General features: G+C 39.4%; 2 protein-coding genes across 2 annotated transcripts; one reads left to right on the plus strand and one right to left on the minus strand.

The window, feature by feature from the left end:
* Nucleotides 1-12,394: 12,394 nt before the first annotated feature.
* LOC139352165 (uncharacterized) lies at nucleotides 12,395-13,966 on the minus strand. The gene is made up of 3 exons (XM_036820760.3): nucleotides 13,843-13,966; nucleotides 13,635-13,702; nucleotides 12,395-13,583 (listed from the first exon to the last, which is right to left on the minus strand). Exons 2-3 carry the CDS (start codon nucleotides 13,695-13,697, stop codon nucleotides 12,588-12,590), a joined length of 1,059 nt encoding a protein of 352 aa, XP_036676655.2. The 5' UTR covers nucleotides 13,698-13,702; nucleotides 13,843-13,966; the 3' UTR covers nucleotides 12,395-12,587.
* A 1,222-nt stretch (nucleotides 13,967-15,188) lies between these two features.
* LOC108016726 (uncharacterized) lies at nucleotides 15,189-15,754 on the plus strand. The gene is made up of 2 exons (XM_017083456.4): nucleotides 15,189-15,485; nucleotides 15,549-15,754. Exons 1-2 carry the CDS (start codon nucleotides 15,270-15,272, stop codon nucleotides 15,672-15,674), a joined length of 342 nt encoding a protein of 113 aa, XP_016938945.1. The 5' UTR covers nucleotides 15,189-15,269; the 3' UTR covers nucleotides 15,675-15,754.
* Nucleotides 15,755-18,263: the final 2,509 nt, after the last annotated feature.

An 18,263-nucleotide genomic window follows, 5' to 3' on the forward strand; every position in this document is an offset into this window, starting at 1 on the left:
TAAACTGCTCCGAATGAATCGCTGCAAAAAATAGGAACCAAGGTACTTTTTGTGTCATGGACATCCGATAAGTTGTCTTCAGTATCCAGTATCTATATCTGCAAGAAGCTTGCCGCTGGCTTAAGGATAAATTTGCTTTTTGTCGCAGCTCGAGCTGGAAAATTCCGATTGCAATTTTAATTAGATGCCATACACACATATCCAGTGAAAGGAAGAAAGCAGTGAAAGCATAACTTCTTGTGCGCCCTGTTGGATATATCCGCTGTAATGGAGGTGCAGGTACGAACATATATCCCATGTATATGTATGTATCTATCGGTTAGCAGATGCGTCAATGGTGTGGGTGAAAGACAATGCGCGGTGTGGTAAGAAAATTCAATTAAATGTTCATCAAAAACTACAAGAAAAAGTGTTGAGTATCTGTATTTGAGACTGTGGATGGTGGGATCCAGAACAAAGGATACGGCTAAGGACAATGGCCGGGGAGTCAGGAAGGACAGAGAGGGCGGTGAATCAGGACCTTGATGACGCGACGCCAATGCCTGTAACTGTGGCTCTCTGACTTTGTCTCTAAATGCGAAACACGGCGCAGTTAGGGGGTTTCCGGGGGCTACAAGCTCTCTAAATAATATTTTATTATCATACTTGACCTAAGCCTTCTAATAAAGCTAGTATTTAATATACCTCTATCTATAATCTCTATCTTAGGATCCTTAAAAAACACAATTTCATAATATAAAGTAAAAATAAATTGTTTTAAACAAATCTTGAAAAAAACTTAAAGACTAAGCAATCCCCAAATCCCTTTTCTGAACCCGCCCCTAAAAGTATCTGTGTGTTTGCCTGTAACTGTGTGCGCGCTTTTCTATCTGTGTGTCTGTGACTTGGCTGCTGTAATCAGCGGAAGATGATGGAGAAGATGAGGAAGGGGCAGAAGCAGTCGGAGGTAAGGCAGCAGGAAGAGCACAAAAGTTATAAAATACCAGATAGATAGTAATTGCAACAGTTCTGTCTTCCCTCTCGCTCTCCCTCCCCCCCATATAGCCCTCTCTTTCTGGCCCTGTCTGTGTGTGTGTGTGGCTGGTGAAAATAAGCAGGAAACTGGAAATTACAAATGATACGGAAATAATGCGATATCATGAATCATTTTTACGAGAATCGAGACTTTGATTCTCAGGGGCAAACGATTGGCCAGGGGATCGGCTATGAGCTTCCACACACACTAAATATATAATATATAATATATATATGGGGAGGGGATATAATATATCCCCTGAAAGTGCAGGCTTGTGGCCTCAGCTTGAGTTTGTGTCAACAAATTTGCATTGCATAGGGCGACCAACTGGCGGCGACCACACAAATAATGTCAACAGCATTTCCACTCATCAATAAGTGAAATACATAAAAAAAAGTGGTGGAAAAAGAAAGCGGACAGTTGGGGGAAATTCAGGGCGCATCGGATTCCGTTCCGGCTCCTTTTGGCGTCCATTTCCCAGGCAGTGCGGAAAAGCTGAAGGCTGGCATATTTATTTTGCCGCCCCTTTCCCTTTGTGCGGCTGTCGCATTCTTGATTTAGCAAATTGACTGCCATGAAAATGCGGAAAACTTGCGGAAAAGTTGCCAGGCGCTTTAAGCGTAAAGGAATTCGACTCAAGTTCTTCGGCCAGGTATTTCCACGTAGTTAAAAACGCCAAAATGAAAAAAAAATTCCAAAGAAGCTGGCGAATGGAATGCCAAAGACTGTATCAAAAAATATTTTCAAATATAGGTCTTTACTTTCTGTTTTGGGGAATATTTTCCAAAAATATGTTTAGTATTTATCCTTACAAATCATTAGTCTGCTAAAGGTTTCATGGTTATGTTTAAGGAATAACATAGGTTTTTTAAAACTTTTTTTAACAAGTTAAAAACGAAGGGTGACCCAAAATTTTCCTTAGAAAACTTATAACTTGATCAAATGGAACATCATTTCAATGTTACATGCCTCAAAAGATTTTCCTGCTTAAGTTGTCTAATAATCAGCATTAAAGTTTAAGTTTTTATATGTGGAATGATTTTTGAAAAATTTTAATGAGCTTAGCAGTTCTTAATGTTTTTAAAAAATGGTTGGAAAATGTTTTATTCAGTTTTAAAGGTTATTACTTTGTGATCATATTAATTTTGGTTAAGTTTTGAGATGGGAAAATTGGGTTGGGTGACTTGAAATTTTAGCATAAGACATTTTTAAACACCAATAGTTTCATAAAACGGAGAAAAAAGTTAAGTAATGGATTCCAAAAAAAGGGGGTCTAGTCACAAGCCCTCCTTGGGCTGAAATCAGCTCAAATCACAGCTAGAACTTGGCCAAAACTTAAACCATGTTCAGCGGGGACAAAAAAGGGGGTTGAACCCAAAAAGCCAAAAACTCTCGACTCAACTCAACCGAACTGAACTCTACTGAACGAAATCTGGAGCTTGGGTCCAGAGATAAAGTCAAATACTTGACAAGTCGCAGGTAACAAGTATGAACTTATGAAGTCATCAAGACTGTGTGTGTGTGTTTGGGTGTGTGTGTTGGTCTTTTGCAAAAGTGCTGCAAAGTTTTCAAATTATTTTTGGTTACATAATTGGAATTGATAACTTTGCCAGCCGGCACAGCACGAGAATCATTTGGGACACATACAGCTCTCCCTCTCCCTCTCTCTCTTTTTCTATCTCTTTCTCTTGTGCTACCACACACACTCCCCATCTCTTTCCAATGGCCATGCTGCCATCTCTTTCGCACACGCCGATCTGCACTTGTATTTGTCAATAACAAGCAATTTAACAATTTTGTACACAGACATAGAAAAAGCGAAAAACTCTTGTAAAGTTATCATTCAAACTTGAAAATCAATAAAACTTTTGATACAACTCCACAGTGAGAAAAAAGAAAGAGTAGACAATGAGAGCGAGAAAGAGAGGGGGTATAGGTGTGCGAGGGAGAGGGCAGAAGTATGTGGTGGCGAGAGGTGAACATACACGTGACATTTTTTCTTTGTGGCTTAACAACGTACATTTTTTACCAAAAAATCCCGACAACTTGCTTTTTCCCCCTTTGGAGTTTCCAATTTTTTTTTTAATTTTCTTACTTTTAGCCACCCCCTTTTTGGGAAAACCCCCACCGCACCACCCCCCCTTCCTATCTGCCGTCGACGCCGCTCAAGAAAGTTAATTAAGAAAGTTTGATTTCTTATGGCTAAATAACGCTCCAAAGTTTCACTGACTGACAAATATCGAGCAATAATCAAAAAAAAAAAAACGGGAAGCGAATACGAAAAAAAAATATGAAATTCTTTTCCCACAAAATATTTCCTGTTCTCCTCCCCTTTTTTTGGCGATTGATAAGATGGGGTTCCCAATTTTTGGTGGGCGGTCGGGTAATAAAAACTTTTTCCCTGGCCCCTTTTGTCTGCCTTGGTTACAAACAAATCAACAAATATTTGTTTCTTCTTTAGGCCATATTCTTGACTTTTTCCATATCCAAGGGCATCCACACTTTGACTTTGAGAATGTTGCAGCCGAAAAAGGATTTCATTTTCATGCGTTGCCAAAGGAACATACACTTCCATTTTATTGCCTTTGATTACGTTTCATATATTTATTGGAATTTTAATATATAATCATCATGATTCATGACCAATTGTACATGGTTTTTATATATATCATCAAATATCCTTTGGAGAAATCTTTTATTCTTAAAAATGGAACTAATGCAACTCAAAAAAATAGGTTTTGTGAAAGTTAAAATTCATTTGGTTCTCCTTCTTAAACAATCTATATTCAGATCTTACTCCACAAGTAACAGGTATAAAAATAAAATCCCCAGTTAGGGCAATAAACCACTCAACGCTTGATTTCTTGCTTATATTTTTATGCATTTTATTTGACAATTACAATATTTATTAAGTGTGAAGGCCCTCGGCTTTATGAGCTGTTAAGTGGGATCCAAAAGAAAGGGAAATGGCTCCAATTGGGTTGAGGGTCATAAAGAAATGACTTATGAGCTGTTAACTGGTCCAGACAAAAAGGACCTACGAAAAATCAGAGTCATGAATTACGGCAATTTACAAGGGTTATTGATATGGCCTACGAGATGGGAACCCCAACAGGCTAATTGGCCAAGTCAAAATGCCCGAGCCTGGCCAAAATTCGTAGGCAAATTGCTGGGCAAAACCAAAAAATGGCCCCGGCATTCATGTCACATGCGACGGAAGTTAGAAAGAATATTAAAGAAGCTGCCACTGCGAGCTAAACAACTTAATGACTTCCTCCTGCTAGTTAGGCCTCCATGCACAGCCACAAAACAGCAACAGCAGCCGAAGAAATACACAGAAAAAAAACTTAGGATTTTTTAAAGTAAATATTATATATTTTTTATTAACAAAGAACATGGATTATCAAAAGTTTAAAACGATTAAAATTGTGTGTTATTAAATAAACATAAATATTATGCTAATACATTTTTTTTATTTGTAATATTTTTTGTTCTGTGTGAACCAACAACCAAACAACGTACTCAAAACTGTCAACAACAACAAGGACATGGCCAACAACTAAAGACATCTGTGCGAATGAATGTTTCCTTGGGGCTTCTAAGGCCGCCAACGACCGCAGAGAGCGGCCATTATAAAGCTGCAAAGGGGGGAGGTGAGGATATACACTGGGAAAAAATATGATCAGCTATTTAACATACTTCTTAAATATCAAATCACAAATTTCACAAAATATAATATAATTATTTTATTTTTCTATTACTATTTAATTGTGGGTTTTTTAAGGCATACAAAATATAGCCCAAGTTTTCATAATAACATTATAAAATTTTAAGATTAGTGCTATTATTTTTAATATTTAAATTTAATAATTATTTTATATTAATTTTATTTTTCTAAATTTTTTTTAACATTACTATTTTCCTGAGGTCATTTTGAGTTATACAAAATACAACCTAAGTTTTCATATTAACACTACAAAAATTTTAAGATTAGTGTTAGTTTAGTTGATTTATTAAGCTATTTGTATAAGCATAATTTACATTCATCAAAACTTTTATTATCGTGAAAATTTCATTAAATGTATATAAAATAAATTATTTAAGTAGTTGTGTGCATTTTTCAAATTAACCATACCAACTACAAAGTCAAACAAAAAAAATTTCATTAAAAAAAAACAATATCCATTATTAAAAGTTAAAAAAAAAACATAGTAAGTATTGGTATACCGATTAATACATTTTCTTATATTATAAAAAGATATTACATTTATTTTTAAAAAAATGTTTTTAAGTGCAGAAAAGTTGGTGGGGGAATGACTCAAATTTATGTCGCACTTGCGACGCTTTATCTCCGCGGCGAGAGACAAAAAAAAGAGAGAGTACATAAATTTTTAATGCAAATTTCCTTTCTATAATTGTTCATACTTGGACACATTTGCATTTATTAAGCCCGAGCCTAAGGAGCCACGCCCCCAACCGCTGGTGGGCCACTTAGTTTGCGTTTATTGTACACTTTTTATGGGACTCCCCTTGCCAGAAAGTGAGCACACCGCCCCTGCGAAGGGGAGATATTGCTATTTTGTTAAATTATGTTGAGCATTTTTATGGCAAGATTTGTTTTTTATGGCATCGAGAGTTGCGCTTCCGCAGCCGTACTTCTGGCACTCCGAATTTCTTTTTTTTTATATTCTTAGTGCTTATTTTTATTGTATTACCGAGTGCTCATGGGGTGCTGCAAAGGTTATGGTTTTGCCTTAGATAAGAAATGATATTATTTATTTTCAGAAGTGAACAATCCACCCTCGCTGGCTTACATTTGTCACACATACAGAAAGCTGGCAAAAGAAGGAGGCCAGAGCACTCGGTTGTCTCTGTTTTGACGGCATTTCATTTAATAAAATAAAATAAAACGCAAACGACAGACATCTGGTGAAGGGCAGAAAAAGGGAGCAGGGTAGATATGTCCACGAAAAACCCCAAAAAATTGGGTTAAAACCAACCAGTTTGAGGCAAGAACTTAATAAATTTAACCAAGCAACCAAAATTATAAATAAATTTTAAATGTTTTTTTTTTTATATATATTTATAATTTACCAAATAGATTTTCTTAAATAAAGTTATTTAAAAAACCCTTCGAATTTTTTTCTCAGTGCGTCTAGAAATTGAGGAAATATCACTGAAGTGATGAACCAAATCAGCAGCACTTTTCTGTTATTAGAAGTTGTAAAAGAAACAAACAGCAATTCCGAAACGAGAATCTGGGGGCGTGACAGCTCAAATAGACCCCAAACAATTGGCAATAGCAGTGGGGAAACAAGGAGGAAAATCGGCAGGAAAAGGCGGTGAAAGTTCGGAGGAAAGCCTTTCCGAGTAGGGAGATGACAATAAGAAGCCCTCGATGACAGGACAACATTTGGCAGGCGCAACATGTGATGGACATGCCCGAAAAATAGCAATATATACGTGCCCATGTATACCCATATAGACCAATATTTGATATGCCGACAGTTCCCGGCATCAAATTATCAAATTATCCAACTGTCAAACCCGCCGCGGGCTGCCAACTGAGCTGCAGCCAATTTGAATTAATTAATTTGCACCGTAAACAAATTAACAACAACAAATTACTCAAACATATAGTATGACCAACCGCAGCGAATGTATGCATGTGTTTGGGGTAGAATATTCTAAAATAAAAGCAAGTAAACAAATAAATACCAATTTTGGATAGGTTGGGATGTAAAAAGGACATAAATTAGGTACGGGCTGCCTTCCAAAAGAGGAACATGATTTGTGGCAGCACAAAGTTGCATGCAACTTGCCGGGGGTTCCCCCTGCCACCTACTTTCCTGCTGGTAGTTTTATAATATCGAGCAACATATGTTGGCAATAACGTGCACCACGGGCCCATCTATTTGGCCAGGCTCTGGTCCAGCCTTGAACCACATAGCCCACCCGCCCATTATTGCATAAAGTTTTACTTTTATCATGCCTGCACTACTTGCTCTCACTCAAAAAAAAAAATAAAAATAAATACTGAAAAATAAATAAAAACAATCTGCAACGAAGCAGCGTAAACTTCTTAACCAAAAGTACTGGAACGAAAAAATCGAATGCGAATTTGGCTCAGAGGGGCACAACAAACTTACACCACTTGCTCAGCTTGTGGCTTGTTTTCCAAACCATTTTTGGCCACGTTTCCCGAACTCTTCGACCTTTTCTCCTTTCTTTGTTCGAAAAGAAAAGTTTGCACCGTCCAGTGTGGCCAGAGCTTAAGTTTTTCGCTCTAAGCGACGCTTGTGTGACCATATAAAGCGATTACCAAACTTTGATCCGTAACGGTGAGGCATTTACCGAAGTGCCAGATCTGCTACTGGATAGAAATAAATTGGCCAGCTTCCAATAAATGTAACTAATCAAAGACTTTGGTTTGCAACAACACTGAGGGAAACGAAATGGGCTATAGAAGTTTTTCACTGATACAAAATATTTAAAAAGATTCTCGTTTTGATGAAATCTAGATTTTACCATATATATTACTTTGATATAAACATAATATGAAAGTAATATTTTCCTTATCATATAAAATAACATACCATACCATATAAAATAAATTTTAGTGTTTATTTAGTGGTTAATATTATTACCTTTAGATGTTCTTTATCCCCTGCCCTATGATTTATGACCTATTCTTTATGAAGTTTTTTTAGTCTTTCAGGTTAACCCCGGTGCACTGCCCCATCCACACATCTTTTCATCCTCCAGCTCTTGTCACGCAGCTTTCGGTGGCTTATGGCCAACTGATTCTACTGGCTCGTTGTCCTTTTCCCTCAGGCAATCGGCGGGATCAGACTCCTTCGCAGCTGGCGGTCTCCTAAGCTCCGGGAACTTCCTTTCTTTTTTTTTTTTTCTTGTTCCCGCTCGGTGCCACAAAGAAAAACTTTACACAAAGATTATTTAGTTACATGCTGTGTGTGCTTGTGTGTGGCTAAAATATAAAAAGGAGAGAAATATCAACAGCAAGTTGCGACTTTAGCTTGGGGGCAGGAACTTCAAACCTTGGGTTAACGATAGCATTGGCCAGATTAAGTAGAGGTCGCGATCTTGGTACTATTGCTTGTCACAACATTATGGAAATTACGCAGTTAACGGTCTATATTAATTAAGAAATTGTGGTAAATAGCCCCTGGAAAATTTACTATAGCATTTTTTATTAAATATTTTAAAGCTCACTTATAATTTTATTATAAGAAAAGCGAATGGTTTAATATATTTTTTTTGATTGCCTTGCACTTTGTACATCTTAGTTTTGATTAAAAAGTAAAATATATACAAACCCCACTTCGTTTCCGTTTATTAAGCCACGTCATTTCCCCGGTCGCTTTGGTATATTGGTGTCAAAGTGCAAGCTGAATTGTTCATTGCCCTCTTTTGCGCCATTCATTGGCATGCAGGAGCCCCCTCGAGGAGCCCCCTTGCAGAGCCCCCCCCCCTTTTGGCAGTGGAAACCAGAGACTCTGACACTGAAGGCATTCCACAATTTGTATGACATTCGCAATGACACACTTGGCAGGAGATGGAAATAAAAAACGAAGGGCGGGGGCCCTTCGATGAGATGCGAGTCAATTGCACATGGGTTTCCATTCAGAGCGATTGTGCTGACGTTTTCTTCAATGGCCTGAAATGAATGCCGGGATCAAAACGCCCCCCCAAATCCTCCTCGAAAAAAACTGAAAACTCAAATCCCTGAAACAAAAGGCCAAATGCGCTCACTTTCAGCTGGTCTGTGATGCGGGATCTGCTTATGGCCGCTAACCCGGTACGATTCCCACATATGTATGTATGCCGGTTCCAAGTAGAAGTTCGAGTATGTGTACGACTCCGATTCCGATTCCGAGTCCAAGTCCGTTGTCATTTTTAAAGCCAACTGCCGGACAAGTGAGTCTGTCCTTTTTTCGCTCCGAGTTGCATTGGTAAAGACATCGAGGGGGATATTTGCCTTGTGTTTCGCATACCCTCACGAAACGTTTGCTTGATATGAACCAGGATCGATTTTATTACTAAAAATTAAAAATTGAAATCTCTTCGAAGTGTATTTTTAGCTGCCTAAAACTAGGCAACAATATATTTTTAACTCAGACAGATTAGTATCCTTAATTCACTGCATACTTTTAGACACCTAAATGGACTTAAAATGAATTGTATGTGTATAGCACATCCCATTAACAAACTTCTAGTCTTTTAAAAAACTGTTGCATACTTTTAGACACTTTTTAAAGAGATTTAAAAACTTAAACTTTTAACTTTGTTTATATTGCTTAAAAGCTGGGTATTTAAGCCTTCGTTGCTTTAAGCTAAAACCCCATGTATTTTTTATGTGTTTTCCTCCTTTTTTTGCAGTTTTCCCTTTGGGTTTGCCTTTCCAGCTTCCTTTCGCACGATTTGTTTTGCTGCTGATGCTGCTGCTTTGATGCTTGGTCCGCTCAATTGGCTGCAAGTGCAATATTTTGATTTTCAATTGTTTCGCAGGACACGCAACACCCCCTTTTTTTGCTCCTGACATTTAATTGTTGGTTCAAAATGGGGAATTTTCCTTATTTTTTTTCACCGAACATTTTCTTTGAGCCAAAAGACATGCCTGAGAATGTCGCCTGGACATTTGTATGCATTGCGGGCAAGACAAAAACTGGAACTAATTTCCATTGTGCAAATAATTTGCGACCTGACATAATTTTTTACCAGTGGCGGCAGCATGTTGCAGCTGCAACTGCAATTTCTGTTGCACTGGCTGGTTGCAAGTCCCGAAAGGGTTGCCAGATTGCCCGACTTTTGCCGGGGGTTCCCCCTGTTTGTCCATGCACAATGCATACAAATTGCATTACAATCAGCCAGGGCAAACATGGAAATATATTTAAGGAGCGACAAGAACCGAATGGGAGGAATGCTTGAAATCGTTAAAAGAAAACGAACAAAGCATGGCAAATATTTATATACAAATATTTTTGCTCTAAGCCCAAACAGCAGTGCAGAGAACTGTGGAGACTGAGATGCAGAAAAGCAGAAATGCAAAATTTCAAATGTAATTTGGAAAATTTGCAACAAAAAAATGCCGAAACCAAACAAAGTGGCCGGGCTGCAAAAGGAGTCACATCACGTCCTTGACTCCCACAGAGAAGCATTCGCATTAATTGGCAGCTCTCATTCAAATCTATCTTTGTATCTGGCAGATGAAAGCCCTGAACCAAAGCTCTTTGTATTCAACTACAGTTGCCAGCAAAAAAATTAAAAAGGAAATTTAATTTAATATTTTCCCAGGTTTTATAAACTTAATTCATTATAAAATGTTCAAAGTGACCAGTTTTTGTAAGTTTTTTTTGTAGGTGTCGAAAAGTATGCATCAATAATTTTTAATCGCTTCTTAACAGCATACTTTCAGACACATTTTAAAATGATTTAATGTTTGTTATGTTATTCTTGCCAAAATACAAGCTATGAATTTGTATTATCACTTACACAATATGCAACTTGTTGTAATATTTTTCTTTTCATTGGCCAACTTTGCGAAATGTTTTCCCCCCACTGCTATTATTTTCCTTACAGCTGTAGATGAAAACATATTTTTTAATTTTCGTCTTCTTGGCTGACAAGAAAGGAAATACTTTATTGTTTGCATTTATAATTTATACGATATATCCTCCTGCTGATCCTTTTTGGCCCCGTCTCCGTTCGTGGTCCTTTGAGGCGCTTGTCATTTCATTTCATTACATCGCATTGTTGTCCCTTTTGGCTTTTGTGCTTTTCTCAAATATTTACATGCACCTTTTTTTCCGTGCTCCCCTCATTTCTTCATCTTCTCGCAGGACTTCACCTCGTCCTTGGAAGCCCCCGTCCCCAAAGGACAGGACCTCGATCCCATTTTCCCCGCAGGAAAATCGCCTGCTGCGTCAGTTTCCCGGCTGCCTGCTGGGCTGTAATGGCATTTATTAATTGCTATGTAAATAACTTGAAGTCAATTTTAATGGGAATTGTGTTGGCGCAATCCAAACGAGCCAATTTGCAGGCTCATTTCAATGCCTTCCGTCATTCAGGTATATCCATGGAAATACGAGTCGTTCACTTATGACCAATTAGATCGAATATTAATTCAAGATTTCCTTAGTACTTGATTTTTCCGTTTTATGTTCATAAATTTCTTTGTGTAGAAAGTATTTTATGAAAGCAATCCTTTGCTTTGATTAACCTGATTTGCATTACCTAGCTTGATTTTCCATTTCTAACGAACAAATAGCTTTACTTAACTTTGAGTTTTCCGTCACCTGAAACCCAAATCAATGAGTTTTAATAACCCAAAAACCTTTCGGCTGCTCAGCCATAAATTAGAAATCAAACACACTCCTGCACTTGAACTAATAATAAAGGAATAAACTGGCAAACTCAGAGTAAAATCGCAAATTCCTTGGTCTTATTTGGCCCAAAAAATCAACTGGGCATCTGAATTTGGCCAGAGAACTAAGCCAAAGTAAACCGAAAATCGAAAACCAGAGGGCGGCATATGAAGTGCCGTCGTATGAAGGAGGTTTTCAGTTATTTCAAGTGAAGGCAAACATAATGCACATAATGCCAACAGTGGGTACGCAAAAATGCTCGCATTTAAATGCTGGCCAACATTTGTCAAGCCTGCAAGCGTTCTGTCTCTTTCTACGCCCATATGGCCGTCTCTCTCCATCTCTGTGTTCCAGGGTTGCCGCCGTCTCTTTCGTACAGCTTTTCTCTCCATTTTTGGCTCGGTGAGCTACTGTTGCGACACTTTTGTGAGGCGAGCTGCTTGTAAATCTCTTTTTAATTGCATTTAACCGCAAACAAATTCCAAAACCCGGCAACACTGAAGGAGGAAAATACCAAAATACCAGCCACCCACTGCTTGGCAATCCCACTTGGCCAAAAACCAGGCTGAAACTAAAAACCGCACGTGGCAGACGAAACTAAAATGCAGGACACATGCACATACAATGGGTCTGAAAAAGCTGGACGGGTGAGGGGTTGAGGGGGAGTCACCGAACATGGCCACACAAATTGTTTAAACATATACCAACCCAAATACTATCCAAATCGAAAAGGCGCCTAGGCAGCCGAGGCAGCAGAAAAGCAGTCACAGTCACAGTCAATTATACAAATTGCATTTGTGTTGCTCTCTTGCAGGACCGCATTTGCATACTACACCACCGCCACCCCCCAAAGGCACCCCCTTTGGACCCCTTTCGGCCGTATTGGATTTAGCCACACGTTGCCTGTCGGCCACGAAAAAGTCAACCAAAGCCTTTACAGTAAGCCGATTTTCAGCGGATTTCAAGGGGTCAAAATAGGGAAATTTATAAGGCATTATGTGGGAAATTTTGTTATTTAATATACCATAATACTACTATACACATTAGTTAATTTATAACAATAGTGCTCTCACGACCCTTTGGAATGGGCTTGGATCACTTGATAGGTTGGTTATGGCATCCATGGAAGCACGCATCTTGGGCTTCAGGAACCTCTGGTTAGTACTGGGCCCCTTGGAGCTACTCGTCTAGGGTTCGGGAAACCCTTGGAACCAAGAGTGCAGAGATCGGGGACCCGCAGGTTGAATATGGGCCACTTGGATCGAGTTTTGGGGTGTAGGAGCCGCACCTTGGGAATGGGCCCGTTGGAACCACGGGACTTGCGCTTGGGGTACCGCCTCCTGGGTTTGGTCCTTTTGGAACCACGAGTCTACGGTTCGGGGACCCTCGGGTTGATTATGGGCCCCCTGGAACCATGAGTGTTGGGGTTGCGGTACCGAGTCTTGGGTTGGGGGTACCGCGGCTTGGGTTTGGACTCCTTGGAACCACGAGTGTTGCATTTGGGGTACCGCGGGTTGGTTAAAAGCCCACTGGAAGGTCTTCGCATCTTCGGTTGGGGGAACCGCTTCCTGGGATTGGGCCCCCTGGAACCACGACTGTTGCGTTTGGGGTACCGCGGGTTGGCAAGGGGCCTCTTGGAACGATGAGTCTTCGGTTCGGGGTTGATTATGGGCCACATGGAATAACGAGTGTTGGGGAGCTGCGCCTTGAGTTTGGGCCCCCTGGAACCACGACTGTTGCGTTTGGAGTACCGCGGGTTGGCAAGGGGCCTCTTGGAACGATGAGTCTTCGGTTCGGGGTTGATTATGGGCCACATGGAATAACGAGTGTTGGGGAGCTGCGCCTTGAGTTTGGGCCCCTTGGAACCACGAGTGCTGCGTTTGGGGTACCGCGGGTTGGTTAAAAGCCCACTGGAGGGTCTTCGCATCTCCGGTTGGGGGAACCGCTTCCTGGGATTGGGCCCCCTGGAACCACGAGGTATTGGCCCACACGTCTTCGGCTTGCTGCGGTTCATATTTTCCCTTGTTCTGTAAACACCTCTTCTTTGAAAGAGAGCTTGCCTTCAGATGGGCAATGCTTTGCTTGTATCTGGAGGCCCCCGGACTTGGTCTGGCGGTCATCTTTTGAAGCTTTGCACTCTTTACCACCGTCCTTGTGCGAGTAACATGCCTATTTTCTCGGGTCTGTGGAATCTGGCGTTATTAACAGTAGCAGTATTTATTAAGATTTCTTACCAAGGATTCTTCCATTATCTCCCTTAGGGTTCTTTTCTCATCCATAGTTTCCGAAAAGTTCATGTTAGCTATTATAAAAAATAAGTAAAATAATTTTTAAAAAAATGTAGATGGAAAAAGAAGAGATTGTATTATTGAAAAGGTGTGGTAATGTTAAAATAAGTAAGTTAATGAAACAAATTGTGTTTAGTTTTTTATATAGAATTACTTGTGTGAAGTAGAAAAATGCCTGGTAAGGCTACAAAATTGTTGAAAACCGAAAATATAATTTTTACTCTAACGATACTATGTCTTTACAATGTGAAAGTCGAATACAAACTGAAGGTATGTTGGCCTCAGCTCGACAAGCTGAAATTTCGCTTTGAATGAAGTGTCTGTGTTACTGTGATTGTTTTCTATTTTGAACGACTTAAAATACACGTTTTAGATCAAAGTAGTCGTTGCTCTGTCCCAAATTTCAATTATAAATTATAATAAAAATGTATTATGAAATTCCAGATCAATTGTATTAGCGAAGCACACACTTTCGGGCCACCTAGCGGAGGGCCGTGGTACCACTGACTATGCAAAGACCTTGAACAAAATCTTCAGAAATTAGGGTTTCAGACAGACTCTACGATTTTCTTTTTAGAAGCCAAGTTTGCATAGAAATATTTACTTTGTTTGTAATAATAAGTAATTAAATTTGAAATATAAGCTATCCCATATACGGTGAACTAAGTATGCTTTGCATAACCATGACTTGTAATTTTTATGATATTTGGACCTTGGCAATACCTTTTATATTTTACCTACACTGCTTAAACTCCTTTTTCTTAAATATCTAAGGGGCTATAACCAATGTGCTATAGGAAAACAATGAGATAAATTGTTGCTTTTGATTTATTTTTATTTTAATTAATTTTTATGTGAAGAGCCGGATGGGCGGATGCTACCTAAGGAATCGGGTCCTGGGCCTCCAGCTACACTTTCCAGCAACTTCTAGATACATCAGATAGATCAGATTAATGGGTAACGCTATTGGAACACCGAATCGCCCCGGCCTCCTTCTTAAACTGGTTCATCACGTCCAAACGGTAGTTGGCAATCAGATTGGCCCCGATGGTTGCCAGCTCCTCGTCGTCGGTGTTCTCCTCCAGGCCAGCTTCCACCACGTTCTCGATTCGCTGCTCCAGGACCAGGACCTCGGTGATCCGGTTGAACTCGCGGCTTTTGTTTATCAACGAAGTCAGATTGATGAAAAAATAGACAAAAGCCGTCAGGACGGGCCCGGCCAAGAAGATAATTATTTGAATCATATCGAAATTTTAGGAAAAATTTGAGTTTGAAAAAGTTGTATTATAATGCTCTTAGCGAACGACTAGACGACTTGACTGCGCGAAGACGAATGAACTGAGGCCCAAAATTCAGCAGGAAGTTAAAAGCAATTGCCTACTATGTTTAAAATCAACTGGAAGTTAAAAACAAGAGCCTACTGTGCAATAAATATATTTGGATCACATATTCCCAACTGATTGTTGTTAGCAGGCCTGGAAAATGATATCAAATCATATTTTAAATCTTCCTATCAAAACCTCTAGCAGGTCAAGCCGACAACACCTTATCGGAGTTATTAAAAATAAGAAAACGAGCATAATGAACAACTCAGTAAAGGAACACTACACTCGCATTAAAGCGGAAATGGAGAAGGAGGAGCTGTTGACCTTCGAGGAACTTCTCAATTTGACCAAGGTCTCGCCAACGGTTTTGACCCAGACCATTCATGTTTTGGCCAATGAGCGTTTTCCAGTGAAGAAAGGCATGAATCAAGCTTTCAAGAACTTATGCGTCAAGGCCAATAAAGATAATGAGGTGAGCTAAAAAGGGAATGTAAAGATCCTATATCATAATAGTTATATATTCCATTTTTCACAGTTTCCAGACAAGGAGGAATACGTGGAGATCATGACCTTTGAGGAGATGGTTGTTCGCACCAAGACCCATCCTTTGTACCTTGAGCGTAGTCTTCGCAAGCTCGCCAGCCTAAGCCAGATGCCTTAAGTGCTTAAATTTAATAATTGCCAATTAATGAATATATTTAATATGAACATAGCTGGCTAATATATACTACCAGCAGAAAATTCCACCTCCATCTTATTTTTAGTTCGCACAACTTGACTTGCTTTAATGCAGTTTAGTGAAAGGTCCCATAAAATAGGGCTCTGGTTAAAGGTCACAGAGCCCATCAGCAGTTAACCCCAAAGACACTGCCGCTTTGTGTTACACCGACTAAACTTCTTGTGCCACCCCTTAGTTTTATCTTGGGTATCTCAACCATTTTTATATATTTTTATTTTGTCTTTTGTTGGCCAGCCCAGTTCATCTTTTAATTAATTCACAAGCAGCGTAAAAGTTTTGTAGCCACTTTGGGCCTAGACCACCAGCAGTTTTTCCTCCTCCCTACAAAAAAAAAAGGGAAAAAAATCCAAAAAAAAAGGAGGTTGGCAAAAAAAAATGGGCAGGAAGCACTTGCAACACAACGCAAGAAAACTTTTCTTATACAAAATTATGGAAAACTTTTATTTCCATGCATAACACACATACGCCCCGTTGCCCCCGTGTGTGTGTGTGTGTGTGTGCGTGTTTATTGCTTTACTTTTTGCACTCTTAAATAAAACTTGCATGCATGAGTGTGCGTGGGTGTCTGCGCACATTTATTTATTTAGTTTCGCTGCCGCTAGGCGCAAGTTTTTTATACGTACATATAAATCCATATATATATATATTTGTATTTCCCTGCCCCTTTCTGAATTTTTCCTTTTTTTTATTTTTTGGGCATAAAATTGGCACATCAAAAAGCGGAAAATTTAAGTTGCAACAACGCAACAGCAAATGTAAACAGCTCAAAAAAAAGGGGGAAATGGCGGGGGGACGGGAAAACTGTCATATCAGCAATTGCCCAGGGGTTCCCAAGATTTTACCACAGCGATTTATAAATTTTTAACTTTTATTCTGCGGTTATAAACGCGGCCAAGTTTACTTTATGTGTGGATGTGAAGCCGGGCAAATAAAACTTCAGCTGTAAGAAATAATGGGTGATCATCTTCATGGCGAGTTTTTCGAGTTTTTCGAGCATTTGGAACGTGCCAATGAGCTGTTCGGGCCATTTTGGCCTTTTATGCCATTGCTAATGACACAATTTGGGGGCCCCAAAAGAGGGCCGGTCGAAATGGTAGATATGGGACATATGCAGACAATGTGACACGCACGCAAAACAATTAACTGTTAACACTCACGCGCAAAAACGCAAGGACAACGAACTTTTAACGCTTATCATAATCCGCGCTGACCGTTTCGCTTCATTTCATTTCGCTTGTTGCGTTTTTATAGCGCAGTCTTACACGGCGAGAAAATTATGGTAAACTTATTACTTTTAATATATATTTTTAGATCCAAAAATCTGGTATTAGTGTTCTTCAATATTAAATATATACAGTGAAAGTGTAACGAAATCGATATAATATTATATCTACTATTTATTTCTAAGTATTTATTTAAGAGAAATGTTTTTCTTTCATTGATATAATAGTTATTTTGGCAATTATTTAAGCTAACCACATTTATTTTATATATTTAATGAATTTGTTTAACTAATTTTTTATTTTTAAAACTTAATACAACTATTGTTTCTTAGAAAAACATAATTTTATTGTAGACACTTTTTATGAATATCAGAGTTCAAGATAGTTAGGGACCTTGTATGTAAATTGGTCTTCTATAACATATAATGCTTAAGTGCTGTGTGTAATATATTTAACTATAAATTCTGCATTTTACATTGAGCCTATTATATTACTATAAATTGCATTTTGAATTTAAATAAGTTGTCTGTGGCGATATTTCCTAGTGCATTTGCAATTACGCTGGCCATGCAGTTGGATTTTCCGAATTGCCTCCCCTTCTCGCACTCTCTCTTTCGCACACTCAGCAGCCTTCTCTTTCGCTTTCTCTTTGGCCTGTTCAGTCAGCGTCTAAGTATGTTGCTTCCGTTTCCGTCGCCGTTGCCATTATATGAAGAAGTGTGGGTGTGTGGGTGAGTGCAGAAGGGCGGTGGGCATGGCATTGTTGTCGCAAAGTGCTGACACACACACACACACACTGGCTCACCCGCACCAATACACATGCATCATTGGCCATTATCGCGTGCGCCTTAAAAGCACAAAAAACGGGGAATGGGAGTGCGGAATGGCAAAGAAAGTTGTCTAAAAGCCAAGCCACCAGCGACAAGGACAATGAAATGCCACTGCCAATAAATAGTGGAAAAGCAACAACAACAGCAACAAGGAGAACCACAACAACAACAGGGGGGGGGGGGCTTTGGGAAGCATCGACATTTCCTTTGACTTTGCTTTGGCTTGCTTTATCGCAACAATTGGCAATTGGATTTGCTTTTGTTTGGGCCACGGGGCGTATGCGTAATGTATTTTGTATCTCCTGCCACCAATACACACACACACACACATACAGACTCGCGACAATCGCAATTTAGTGAGGCTTTTATCGGGCGCCCCCTTAACACCCCTAACCCCCCACCCCCTTTTTGGACCATTTCCACATTTCCCCATTTCCCCACTGGGTGACCATTTCGCT

Source organism: Drosophila suzukii, chromosome X, assembly GCF_043229965.1.
Source record: "Drosophila suzukii chromosome X, CBGP_Dsuzu_IsoJpt1.0, whole genome shotgun sequence".
Classification (NCBI taxonomy): Eukaryota; Metazoa; Arthropoda; class Insecta; order Diptera; family Drosophilidae; genus Drosophila; species Drosophila suzukii.

Bases quoted from the DNA above. Each gene is read 5' to 3' on its own strand.
- LOC108016726 (XM_017083456.4), top strand. From the start codon at position 15,270: ATGAACAACTCAGTAAAGGAACACTACACTCGCATTAAAGCGGAAATG. The intron at 15,486-15,548 runs GTGAGCTAAAAA...CATTTTTCACAG, and splicing joins AGGCCAATAAAGATAATGAG to TTTCCAGACAAGGAGGAATA.
- LOC139352165 (XM_036820760.3), bottom strand. From the start codon at position 13,697: ATGAACTTTTCGGAAACTATGGATGAGAAAAGAACCCTAAGGGAGATA. The intron at 13,584-13,634 runs GTAAGAAATCTT...CAGATTCCACAG, and splicing joins AGATAATGGAAGAATCCTTG to ACCCGAGAAAATAGGCATGT.